Source organism: Dictyostelium purpureum (genome assembly GCF_000190715.1).
Source record: "Dictyostelium purpureum unplaced genomic scaffold DICPUscaffold_209, whole genome shotgun sequence".
Classification (NCBI taxonomy): domain Eukaryota; phylum Evosea; class Eumycetozoa; order Dictyosteliales; family Dictyosteliaceae; genus Dictyostelium; species Dictyostelium purpureum.
This window is the reverse complement of record NW_003519545.1, coordinates 1-12463: the sequence shown is the minus strand read 5'-3', so window position 1 is coordinate 12463 and position 12463 is coordinate 1. Positions and strand designations below refer to the sequence as shown.

Below are 12463 nucleotides of genomic sequence, written 5' to 3'. Positions count from 1 at the left end.
TCGTTTTTTTTGATAAATTTTATTATTTTTTTTTTTTTTTACTTTCTATTTAAACCGTTAATTACGTGTAATCGTTGTTTGTTATTGTTGTAGTATTTGTTTAAGCAATCACCAACACTTTTTGCATCAACATCACCATCAGCATCAACATCAGCACCATCAAATTTTTATTTTTTTTATTTTTTTTCATATGATCCAACAGTTGCAGATATTTTTAAAATTAGAGTCTTTTTGTAAATAATCATTCCACTCAACCCAAACACCTAATTATTATCAGTATATAAATATTATTATAAAGTAATAAAATCAATATTCAAATATATATTCATATAAAAAGATGTCGATACTATTTAAATCAAATTCAAAAACCATTGTTTATAAGAATCAAATTTATAATTGCTTAAAGTATTATTATAGTACAGATGTAGCAAGAACTAACTCAATCAATGTTAATTTTGAAGATACAGAAGAATATAAAATGTTAATCAAAGAGGATCCAGATTTAGCAGCACCAAAACAAACACCTCGTGGAGCAGCGTTTCAAAAGAGATTTATGGAAAAATCTATAATTGAAAAAGCTAAAAAATTACCAGACACCTCATCACCTTTATCAGATATGACAAAAAGAGCCCAATATGAAATGTTAATGAGAAGCAGTCAAAAACAAATTATTGGTAAAGGAAAGAAACATCTTTACGAATTTAATACAAGTCCAATTGACCCATATGAATTTTTTTCAAAAGTACCTTTTTTATTACCAGCAGCACGTCAATTACTTGATCGTATGGGTTTATGCGGTCATTTACATAATGTTTTACAAACCATAGAATATTTAGATGTAAGTAATCCATTTATTAAAACTATTTTTTTGTTATTTTATATTAATTTTAATATCTATTTTTTAGCAAAAATTACCATCGTTGGATGTAGTTACATATTCAACTATTTTATCAGCATTAGCAAATTGTAAAGATATCGATAATTCTTTATTGATTTTTAAAAGATTATTAAATGAAGGTATTTTCCCCAATAATCATATATTCAATTCATTAATAAGAGTACATATGGATAATGGTTTAGTTGATGAGTCCATAACGATATTAAAGTCAATGGAGGAGTCTTATGGAATAAAACCAGATCATGTCAATTATACATCAATAATTCATGGTTGTGTAAATAATAAAAAATATGATATGGGTCTTCAAATATTTTCAGAAGCAAGAAATAAAGGTATGGAACCAGATTCAGTCACCTTAACAGTTTTAATCAATGCATGTGCAAAGAACAATCGTGTAGAAAAGGCATTTGCTTTTTATGATGAATTTAGCTATTTAAATTTAAAACCAACCGAAGTTACATTCAACTCCCTTATCAGTGCATGTGCAAAACGTTCAGATGATTACTATTATTTAAGAGCATTCGAATTACTTCAAGAAATGGACGTCAATGGATTTAAACCAGATATTATTACCTATACATCACTATTAAATGCAGCTTCAAGAAGAGGTGAAATACCAGTAGTAGAAAAAATTTTTAATGAACTTTTACATAATCGTGAGGATTTTAAACAAAAACCAGACGAAAGAGTATTTAATTCAGTTTTAATGGCATATGCAAATAATCAAATCGATGAAATGAAAACTCCAACTAAAGCAGGTTTAAAAACAAATATCGAGAAGGCAAATAAAGTATTTAATCAAATCGAAAAAAGAAAACTCACTGTAACACACCACTCTTTAGATTCATTATTACGTGTTTATGCCAATGCCAATCGTTTGGCTTTAGCAAAAGAACTTTTCGATACAAAATATAGTCAATATAAAGTCAAACCATCAATATCATCATATTGTATTTTAATTACAATGCTTATGAAAAATAAAAGATTTGAAGAAGGTTTAAGTATTTTTGAGAAAATGAAGAATGATGGTATTGAACCAGATTATAAAATTTATTTGTAAGTATTTTTTTTTTTATATTTTAAAATAAATAATCATTTTATTAATAAAACTTTTTTTAAATTTAATAGGGAAATTTTACATGGTACAACTAAATTTGGTTATGCTAAAACTTGTTTGAAATTTGTTAAAGAAATGGCACAGAAAGGTATGCCACCAATTTTAAATGATATTAAAGGTATTTTAAAAAGATATGAAGCCTATCCAGAAGTCACCAACGAAATTAAATCTCTTGCTGTATATTCTGACCCAAAAACTGACCCAACAAAAACTATTTTATTTAATTTAAAATAAAAAAATAAATTAAATTTAATTAATATTAATAATAGTAAAAGTAATAAAAAAAATTTTATTATTTAAATAATAAAATTATCTTTTTTTTTTTTGATTGTAAAAAAATTTTATATAAAGTTTATTGCATATATCTTCATTTTATTAATGGAAGTTCAAAATAAAAATAATTACAATGATATCTTTTTTTAAACAAAAATAAAAAAAACGAATGAGTCACATCACATGGTGGTGATTTTTTTATTTTTTTTAATTTTTTTTTATTTTTTTTTTTTTTTCCAAAGGTTTCTAAAAAATCAAAAATAATTTTTTTTTTTTTTTTAAAAATACAATTTATTCGTTTTAGATAAATATATACATATAAATAATGTTATCAAGACTTAGCGTTAAATCAGTTTTTGCTACTAGAACTTTATCAAGAGCTTTTTGCACCCGTTTCAGTCGTGATCACGAATGGTGCACTGTTTCAGAAAACAACATTGCTACCTTTGGTATCACTAAACATGCTCAAGAAGAATTAGGTGAAATTGTGTATGTATAGATTTTATGTTATGGTCAAAACTATCTTTATTGCTTTAATAATAATTAACATATTTTATATATTTATTCATATTTAGTTTTGTTGATTTCCAAACTAAAGTTGGTGAAAGTGTTGAAGCTAAAACTTCAGCTGCTTCAGTTGAATCAGTTAAAGCTGTTTCAGATGTTTATGCTCCAATCAGTGGTAAATTAGTCGAATTCAACAATGAACTCGAATCAAACTTAGATCTCATCAATGAAGAACCACAAGCTAATGGTTGGTTATTCAAACTCCAATTAGAAAACAAAAACGAATTCAATCAATTAATGAACCAAACTGAATACGAAAAATTCTGTCAAGAAGAACATCATTAAAATAATAATAATAATAATAATAATAATAATAATAATAATAATAATAATAATAATAATAATAATAATAATAATAATAATAATAATAATAACAAAGCGCAATTACGAATACACATAGTATAAATAATTTTATAAAAAATAAAATAAAAATAATATATTGTACATATAAATAAATATAATTCTATATATAAAGGTTGGTTTTATCACAAGCGAGATATTGGATTTTTTATTTTCATATTATAAAACCTACAATATTAGCTTTGAAAGTATCACAAGATAATTTTTTTTTTTTTGACAATATGCCCATATTAAAATATCTAAAGATGATTAGATTTGTAATTTGGTAAATTTTTTTTTTTTTTATATTTTTTTTTTTTTTTTTTTCAAAATCTCATAAAAATTTTCACCAAAAAAAAAAAAACCCTTTCTAAAATTTTTTTTTTTTTTTAAATTTTTTATAAGTTATAAACACCATTTTTTATAATATTTATATTCCACACTTAAATTTATTTTTTATTTATTTATTACAATGTTATCAAGATTAAATTTATCAAGAGTTATTTTAGCAAATAAATCTTTATTTTTCAATGGCGTTTCAAGAAACTATTGCACCAGATACACTGATGATCACGAATGGGTTAAATTAGAAGGTAACCAAGGCACTTTAGGTATTACAAATTTTGCTCAAAAACAATTAGGTGATATTGTTTTTGTTGAATTACCAAATATAAGAAAACATGAAGCTGGAGAACCAATTTGTGTTATTGAATCAGTAAAAGCAGCATCTGATGTTTTTTCACCATTTGAAATCAATGTAACAGAAGGTAATATGGAGTTAACTCAAGAGCCAGAGTTAGTTAATTCAGGTAATTATTTTATATATAATTCTATTAAATTCTAATTTAATACTAATAAATAAATTTTTATAAAATCAGAACCATATGCAAGCTGGATTATCAAATTCACAACTAATGATACTGATGGTTTCAAAAAATTATTGACATTGGCCGAATATGAAAAATTAATTGGGGAAAAAGAAGACACCAGTAATTAAATAATAATAATATAATAAAAAAATAAAAAATAAACAATTAGCCTTTTTATTTTAATAAATTTTTAATAATAAAAACACATCTTTTTTTTTTAATTTTTTTTCGAAATAAATTAAATTTTTTATTGAATATATCATTCTATAAAATTTTTATATATAATACAATGATATCAATAACAAAATTAAAAAATATTACTAAAAATATTATTTTATTCAATAACTATTGTACAACAGTTAGATACACGGATCACCACCAATGGTATTGTTTTTACACAACTAAAATTATTTAATAATATATAAACTTTTAACTTTTTTTTATTTTTTAAATAGGGTTACACTAGAGGGTGATAAGGGAAGTATTGGGATCAGTAGTGTTGCAGATCAAAGATTGGGTGAGGTAATATATGTAGAGTTGCCTTCTGTTGGGGAAAAGTTTAAAACAAACCAACCTATAGGTACAATTCAGTCAGGTAAAGATGTTTGGGAAATTATTTCTCCAATGAATGTTGTTGTAGAAAATGTAAATACCAATTTGAAAGCAGCCCCGGAGACACTAAGTGTGGACAGTAAGATATTTTTTATATGTATATATATATAGTTTTATTTAATAAAAATAATAATAATTTTTATTACAATTTAGCTCCTTTATTTTCTTTTAAATCAAGTGACTATGAAACCTTTGATAATCTAATGACTAAAGAAGAGTATGAAGTATATGTAAGAAACGAAAATAAAAAAAAATAAAATTTAAAAATTCAATTCAATAAATTTAAAAAAATTTAAAAAGTTTATTTAATATGCTTTTTTAATTGGATCTCTTTTTGAAATTTATTTAGTTCTTTTGGTCATTTCATCATATTCTTTTTTTGATAAAAGTTTCTTATTATCTTTATCGTTGCTTTTTGTTTCAATAATGGCAAGCCAACCAGTATTTTCGCAATCATTGTTAACTAATTCTGGTTGTTCTATTACTTTTTCATTAATTTTGGTGACAGTACCAGAGATTGGGTTCATGAACTTAACCATAAATTGGTCACTTGAAACTACATATAAAAGGTCATCGTTCTTATAGTTTTGGCCTACTCTTGGAGTATAGACGGTGTTGATTTTTCCTTTAAGTTGTTTTCTTCCATGGTCTGTAATACCAACAGTTGCTTTGTTATCTTTGTCGCTCCATTCTACCCATTGGTGATCTGATGTATAAACTCTATTCTTTCCACCAGTACTGAATGATCTTATAGCTAAATTTATTGTTTTAAAATTATATTTATACATTTTATATTTATTGAAATAAAAAAAGTAAAGAGTAATAAGTAAATGAAAAAAAAAATAATATTAATACCCCCAAACAAAAACAAAAAAAAAAAAAAAAAAATAAAAAAAAATAATTAAAAAATTAAATTAAAAATTAAATTAATAAAAAAATTAATTATTATAATAATTAAATAATTTTTTTTTTAATAGAAAATTAAAAATCAATGAATTTTATATTTTATTTATTGAAATGATATGATATAGATTTTATTGAACTTTATTTTTAATATAAATAGAAATCATAAAAATAAACTTTCAAATAAAATCATAAAAATGATAAATTTAAAAAAAAAAAAAAAAAAAAAAAAAAAAAAAAAAAAAAAATGAAAAAAAAAAAAAAAAAAAAAGAAAATATGTAGACTATCCTCCAGAATATAAATTTTTATTATTTTTATATTACTTATTATTATTTCCCCAAAAGAGTAAGTATATTTTTTAAAGAAAGAAATTATAGTGGGGGTTTTTAAAATTTTTTTAAAATTAAGGAATATGTGGTTATAATTTTTTATAACCAAAGAAATAAACTTGTGAAATAAATTTCTGTGTTTTATTTTATTATAAACAAGGTTTTTTTTTTGAGTATTAAAGATATTAGCAAGTATTATAAATAATAGTCTTTATTAAATAAGATGGATGAAAATAATAACGAAAAGAAATTTGGTATAAATAGTTTTTTAAAAATTATTATTTTTCATTCAATTAAAAAATATATTAATAAAACAAACAAAAAACTAAAAAAATAAATAAATTATAAATAACTATAAATTTTTATAAAAATGATTAAAAAAACAATTTTAAGTTTATTAGCTTTAGGGGGATTGGCATTTAGTAATGCATTACCAAGTGGTCCAATAAGTGGTGTTGCATCTTATTATAACGATGCAGGTACTGGTGCTTGTGGAACTCCAATCAATGCAAGAACTGATATGATTGTTGCTATTCCTACATCATATTGGACCAATCCTTCAAATCCAAATGCTGATCCATTGTGTAATTCTAGAATTAGAGTAACACATAACGGTAGATCTGTTGAGCTTGCTGTAGTTGATAAATGCCCAACATGTGGTCCAAATAAAATTGATATTAGTGAATCAGCATTTATTAAACTTGATGGTAGTACCACTAGAGGAATAATTGACATCACTTGGGAATTTCTTGGAGCTGACAATAGAGGACCATCACCAAGTACTTCAGGCACCTCAGGAACTATTGGTACATCAACTGATGGCAAATGCTTTAGACAAGTAACTGTTGATGCAGGTCAAGGTTGTTGGGATGTTTGGACTTCAAAATGTAATAACAAATGGAACGAAGATCAATTCTATCAAACAAATCCAGGTGTAAGGTGTGATGCTCTTAATATCGGTCAACCATTATGTTGCAGTGGTGTAGGTGGTAGTACTTTGCCATCTCCAAGTACTTCAGGCACTTCAGGAACTATTGGTACATCAACTGATGGCAAATGCTTCAGAGAAGTAACTGTTGATGCAGGTCAAGGTTGTTGGGATGTTTGGACTTCAAAATGCAATAACAAATGGAACGAAGATCAATTCTATCAAACAAATCCAGGTGTAAAGTGTGGTGCTCTTAATATCGGTCAACCATTATGTTGCAGTGGTGTAGGTGGTAGTTCATTACCATCTCCAAGTACTTCAGGCACCTTAAGTACTTCAGGCACTATTGGCTCATCAACAGGTAAGTGTTCAAAATATGTAACTGTTGATGCTGGTCAAGGTTGTTGGGATGTTTGGACTTTAAAATGTAATAACAAATGGAATGAGGAACTATTCTTCAATTTAAATTCAGGTACCCAATGCACTTCTCTTAGAATTGGTCAGTCATTATGCTGTTACTAATGCTTTTCATTGTTTCAATTATTTCCTACTTGTGTAAACTAAATCTAAATTATAAATAAAATATTTGTTAATAAAAATAAAAGAAAAAAAAAAAAATTAAAAGTAATATTTTTCTTTTTAATCAATTATCTTGTACCTTTATCATTAAAAGTAGAAATAATAGATTAAAATGTATAAAATATAAAACCTTTAATATTTTTTATGATATAATATCTCAGATTCGCCTTTTGATTTCACATACACTATGAAAATTAATATTATAAATTGGTTTATTTGGTAATATAAAAGTACTCATCTATCTTTGAGCTTTAACGAATAATAGTTATCTATTAAATCGACCTTTATATATTATAACCCAATCTATAATAAAACATCAAAGTGTTTAATCAATTGTTAAAATCATCATTGATATTTATTTTTCTTGTTTTGATTCACAATTATCAATTTCTTTTTGACATAATTGAAACGCATCAGAAAGTACTGGAAATATAATGAATATTGATGAAAGTTCTTTATCCTAGCTAGTAGGAGAACTTCCCACCTGTTCAAGTGGAGAGGGTACCCAAGCTAGTTGGTCTGTCCACCTGTTATCAAAAGCGAAACAATTATGTCTGTAAAAGAAATAAATTATATGTGAAAGTTTAACGTGAAACAATAAATGTGAAAAAATAAAAAAATTTCAAAAAATAAATCAAAAAATTTCATTATTTTTTTATTTTTATTTTTTTATTTTTTCATTTAATATTTTAATTTATTTCTTTATTTCATCAAAAATGATTGTATTTAGATAAATTCAATGAACCATTGTAAAAACACTTAAAGTAGGCAAGAGGGGGGGAAATAAGTAATAATAAAATCAAGCATCCTATTTCAATTTTTTATTAATAAATAAATACACAAAGTTATAAATATATTTACAGAATTTTTTTTTTTTGTTTATTTGTTTATTTGTTTATTTGTTTGTTTATTTGTTTATTTGTTTGTTTATTTGTTTATTTGTTTATTTGTTTATTTGTTTATTTGTATATTTGTTTATTTAAATTTTAATTTTATTTTTTCTATATAATTTAATCTTAAAAAGAAATTTTGATATGTATGTTTATTAAATATCATTAAAGAAAAATAATAATCATAAATTGGATTCACTTTTTCTAACCTAATGATATTTTTTAAAGCTTTTGACATATCAAAGCCACACTTTAACGAGTATAAATCTGCTTCGTTTTCGAATCTTAGTTTGATTGCACTTGATAGTAACTTGAATAAAAAGTTTAAGGGGCTATAAAAATAGGAGAATATTAATGTACCAACATAAATACTGTTATAAGATGCCACCGGAGAATCACCGATATTAAAGCGATTGAAACCCATGTCGACATAGACTTGGTTTGATAATAATACCGTTCTTAATAAATAAAATGAAATTAGTCTTTGAATTGTGGTAATACCGATAAATTTTAGATTGTGCTTTAGTTTATAATGAGCCAACGATTGCACCAATACAGCCAATACTTCGTCAGTTGTACAGCTTGATAGCAGATTACCACAAATTACCAAACTTTTCTTATCTAAACCACAGCAATAGATATCCACATCATCCATTGGCCCAGATGTATTGATGATGTAAATATTATCACAAAATACCGGATACCCTATTTTATTACACCAATTTATTATTATTTCTTTCATATCCCCTTCCAATGGAGTTAATTCGTTCAGTAAAGGCTCGATCTTTGAATATAATAGATCCACTATAAATGTAATAAACAATAATCCAAAAAAATCTTTTTTTTTTTTTTTTTAATAAAAGTTGTTAATACACTATTTCTTTTTTCCTTTTTTTTTTTTTATTACTTACAATAGTTATTTGAAATATTTATATTCCTGACTGTGTAAATTATAATTGATAATATTGGTGAAAAATAAATAGTTTTGATAAACAAGAAAAAATTATCAATTAAAAAATACAATAGGTTATTATTATTTTTATATTTTCTTTCTAAATAAATATTTTTATAAAATGAAAATGGTAAATTTAAAACTAATTCAATTAGTTTGAAATTTAATACAAAAATTATAGTAGCTAAAATCTTACAAAAAAAAAAATTAGTGTTTGTACTTGTAAAAAAAAAAAAAAAAAAAAATAAAAAAAAAAGACTTACCTCGTTTATGATTATATTATTTGAAGTTGAAAACTTTTTAGAAATATACCATAGGTTAGGAAATAAATAAATAATAAAAACAAGTTCAAAAATAAAATTATATATTTTTTTAACTAGATTGAAAATTCTAAACTAAAATATTAGTTTATTTTTATTTTTTTATTTTTTTATTTTTTTATTTTTTTATTTTTTTTATTTTTTTTTATTTGTTTTAATGGTATTGTACTTACACATAATTAAAAGAAAATTTCTGAGTTTTATAAAATCGTTGTTTTGATATTATACTTTCAAATTTATCATAAGAGGCGTTTGATTGTTGCTTTAATTCTCTTAGGCAAATTATAATGTAAAATAAAAAATCACAACTTTTTAAAAATACACATATAAACTTCCAATTTATTTCATGATAGTTTATTATTGAAAGTAAAAACATGTTATTTATTTTTTTAAATATTAAATTAAAAATTTGATTTTATAAGTTAATAAAAGAGGAATAATATATATATTATTATTATTAATTATAATTATTTTTTATTATTGGTTAAAAAAAATTACATATGCACACATTTATCATTACTAAATATATTACAATAGTTTTAATTTTAAAAAATTAAAAAAATAAAAAAAAACAAAAAATAAAAATAAATAATAATTATAATTTATTAAAATTTAAAAAAAAAAAGAAAAAAGAAAAAAAAGCAAAAAAACAAAAAAAGGGGGGGTTTAGGGGGAAACAGATTTCCTTTTTTAATAGGGGGAAGGGGGTTTTTTATTTTTTATATAAACCGGGGGAAACCCCTTTATTTTAATTTTTTTTTTTTTTTTTTAATTTTTTTTAATTTTTTTTTTAATTTAAAAATATTTTTAAATTTTTACCTTTTTAAAAACTAAATCTTATTTGTCCATTTTTGAAAATTTGGTTTTGATGAATTTAGATTATCTATCAAAAAAAATAAAATAAAAAATAATAATTACAATGAGATTTCAATCCCAATTTTTTGTTTTTGGAAAAGTTAAGGTATAAATTAAAAAAAAAATAATAAATATGCAATACTAAAAAGTTTTTAATAAAATTTTAAAAATTATCTTAAATAAAATATTGAAAATTATTATATAAATATAGAAATATAAATATGGAAATAAATAAACCCCTTCTATAAATAAAAAATATATATTTATTATTTTTTTTTTTTATTTTATAAAATTATTAAAAATAAATTATTATTGTTCATTGGCTTTTTTTATTATATTATTTTATTGAAACAAAACTATTTTGAGTCACCATTTATTATGTTTTTTAATTCGTCAAATACTATTATTTTTTCTAAAAGTTTACCTTTTTCTTTACCTCTTTTGAGTTCTTCAGATTCTATTTTTTTCCAATTTTCGTAATTTATGATTTTATGATTTGGTTGTAAATAAGAAACAACAGAGTCGTAACCTTTGGCAGTGTCTGATAAGGGAATTAAATTGTTTTCATAGTCGTAGTGAATTGTTGAGGCTGTTTCTTCGCTGTTTGCTGAAATATTCGGGATACTACCTGATGGTCCACCTTTAATCCATCCACTAACATATAAGCCTTGAATAAATGTATCTGATTGAGGCGCTTCTAAAACTTTACCAAACTTGTTTGGAATTGAAACAGTGTTGAAATCAAATGGTACGCTTGGGAATTGCTTGGTTCCTGTGTATCCTATCGATCTAAAGATTGATCCACATTCTAATGTTTCATATTCACCCAATCCAACTGCTTTGGTACCATCCATTATGAGTTTATTCTTTTCTAATTTGATAGATCCAATTTTTTCATTGTTATTGACATCTCCAAACATCTCTGCTGGTGATCTTAAAAAGTGGAATATTAAATTCATATTGCCATTTGACGCTGTTTCTTGATTATACTCCTTTAAATGTTGCTTAAATAAATCGTATGTTCTTTTTTTAGCTCTTTCTAATTTTGAAACCTGTTCCTCTGTAATACTATCGAGTATACTTTTATCATTAATAAATGTGTTGACATTTGGTAATGTTAAAATTTCTCTAATTTCTTTATTGGTAAATGAAACTTCTAATGGTCCTCTTCTACCAATAATATGAATCTAATAATAAAATATTAGTCCTATATTCCATGAATGATATGAAAGAAATTTTAGATCTACATACATTTTTAACTTTAGATTTATTAATTTTATCAAATGAATTTGATGTTATATCTGTCTTTTTTAATTCTTCAGAATTCTTTTTTAATAATAATCTTGCAACATCCAATGCTACATTACCTTGACCTACAATAGCAACATTTTCACTTGATAAATCAAATTCTTTGTGTTGATCTTTAAGGTTACCATTTAACCAACCTAAAAATTCTCTTGCAAAGTAAACATTCTTTAAACTTGATTCACCTGGTATTCCTAATTTTTTATCACCTTCAATGCCACATGCCAATACAACTGCATGAAAACTATCTTTAACATATTGAAATTTAATATCTTTTTCAATATCAACATTCCCAATAAATTGAATTAAATTTGGATGCTCTAAAAAAACTTTTTCTAGTGTATTTTTAACTTTTTTTTCATTTTGGTGGTCTGGGGAAATACCAGATCTAACTAAACCAAATGGATATGGTAATCTAATTAATAAGTAAAAATGATAAAATTTGTTAATATTTGTTTTGTAGGTAATATATTTAAAATAAAAATTACTTTTCTAATATTGTAATATTTGCGTGTGGAATTTGTTTATGAACTTTGGCTGCAGTATATAAACCTGCAGGACCACTACCAATAATGCATAAATGGAAATCCTTGTTATTATTATTTATTGATCCATTTACTGTTGTTGAAGTTGATGAACAATATGATCTATAAATTATATTTTTATTGCAATAATTAAATTTATTTCCAAGTTTAATAAAATTTATTGATGGTTTTAACATTATTT

At 23.5% G+C, this 12463-nt stretch overlaps 7 protein-coding genes across 7 annotated transcripts; 5 read left to right on the top strand and 2 right to left on the bottom strand.

Moving 5' to 3' along the window:
* Positions 1 to 337: 337 nt before the first annotated feature.
* Positions 338 to 2249, top strand: DICPUDRAFT_154652 (uncharacterized protein; the record flags this gene model as incomplete). Its single annotated transcript, XM_003290122.1, has 3 exons — positions 338 to 838; positions 906 to 1954; positions 2027 to 2249. The coding sequence occupies 3 exons, from the start codon at positions 338 to 340 to the stop codon at positions 2247 to 2249; spliced, it is 1773 nt and encodes a 590-aa protein (XP_003290170.1).
* Positions 2250 to 2613: 364 nt separating this feature from the next.
* On the top strand, positions 2614 to 3140 carry DICPUDRAFT_154651 (uncharacterized protein; the record flags this gene model as incomplete). Its single annotated transcript, XM_003290121.1, has 2 exons — positions 2614 to 2777; positions 2864 to 3140. The coding sequence occupies 2 exons, from the start codon at positions 2614 to 2616 to the stop codon at positions 3138 to 3140; spliced, it is 441 nt and encodes a 146-aa protein (XP_003290169.1).
* Positions 3141 to 3664: 524 nt separating this feature from the next.
* DICPUDRAFT_48998 (uncharacterized protein) lies at positions 3665 to 4247 on the top strand (the record flags this gene model as incomplete). The annotated part of the gene is made up of 2 exons (XM_003290120.1): positions 3665 to 4003; positions 4073 to 4247. 2 exons carry the CDS (start codon positions 3667 to 3669, stop codon positions 4189 to 4191), a joined length of 456 nt encoding a protein of 151 aa, XP_003290168.1. The 3' UTR covers positions 4192 to 4247.
* Positions 4248 to 4352: 105 nt separating this feature from the next.
* Positions 4353 to 4932, top strand: DICPUDRAFT_80907 (uncharacterized protein; the record flags this gene model as incomplete). Its single annotated transcript, XM_003290119.1, has 3 exons — positions 4353 to 4447; positions 4519 to 4754; positions 4829 to 4932. The coding sequence occupies 3 exons, from the start codon at positions 4353 to 4355 to the stop codon at positions 4930 to 4932; spliced, it is 435 nt and encodes a 144-aa protein (XP_003290167.1).
* Positions 4933 to 4944: 12 nt separating this feature from the next.
* DICPUDRAFT_92440 (uncharacterized protein) lies at positions 4945 to 5526 on the bottom strand. The gene has a single exon (XM_003290108.1). The coding sequence runs from the start codon at positions 5461 to 5463 to the stop codon at positions 5017 to 5019; it is 447 nt and encodes a 148-aa protein (XP_003290156.1). The 5' UTR covers positions 5464 to 5526; the 3' UTR covers positions 4945 to 5016.
* Positions 5527 to 6226: 700 nt separating this feature from the next.
* On the top strand, positions 6227 to 7430 carry DICPUDRAFT_92439 (uncharacterized protein). The gene has a single exon (XM_003290118.1). The coding sequence runs from the start codon at positions 6279 to 6281 to the stop codon at positions 7356 to 7358; it is 1080 nt and encodes a 359-aa protein (XP_003290166.1). The 5' UTR covers positions 6227 to 6278; the 3' UTR covers positions 7359 to 7430.
* Positions 7431 to 8390: 960 nt separating this feature from the next.
* DICPUDRAFT_154647 (uncharacterized protein) lies at positions 8391 to 12458 on the bottom strand (the record flags this gene model as incomplete). Its single annotated transcript, XM_003290107.1, has 4 exons — positions 8391 to 9109; positions 10857 to 11619; positions 11684 to 12152; positions 12226 to 12458. 4 exons carry the CDS (start codon positions 12456 to 12458, stop codon positions 8391 to 8393), a joined length of 2184 nt encoding a protein of 727 aa, XP_003290155.1.
* Between the last annotated feature and the right edge of the window lie 5 nt (positions 12459 to 12463).

What these genes read in the sequence shown, in the direction of transcription:
- DICPUDRAFT_92439 (XM_003290118.1), top strand. Translation starts at nt 6,279, where the DNA reads ATGATTAAAAAAACAATTTTAAGTTTATTAGCTTTAGGGGGATTGGCA.
- DICPUDRAFT_92440 (XM_003290108.1), bottom strand. Translation starts at nt 5,463, where the DNA reads ATGTATAAATATAATTTTAAAACAATAAATTTAGCTATAAGATCATTC.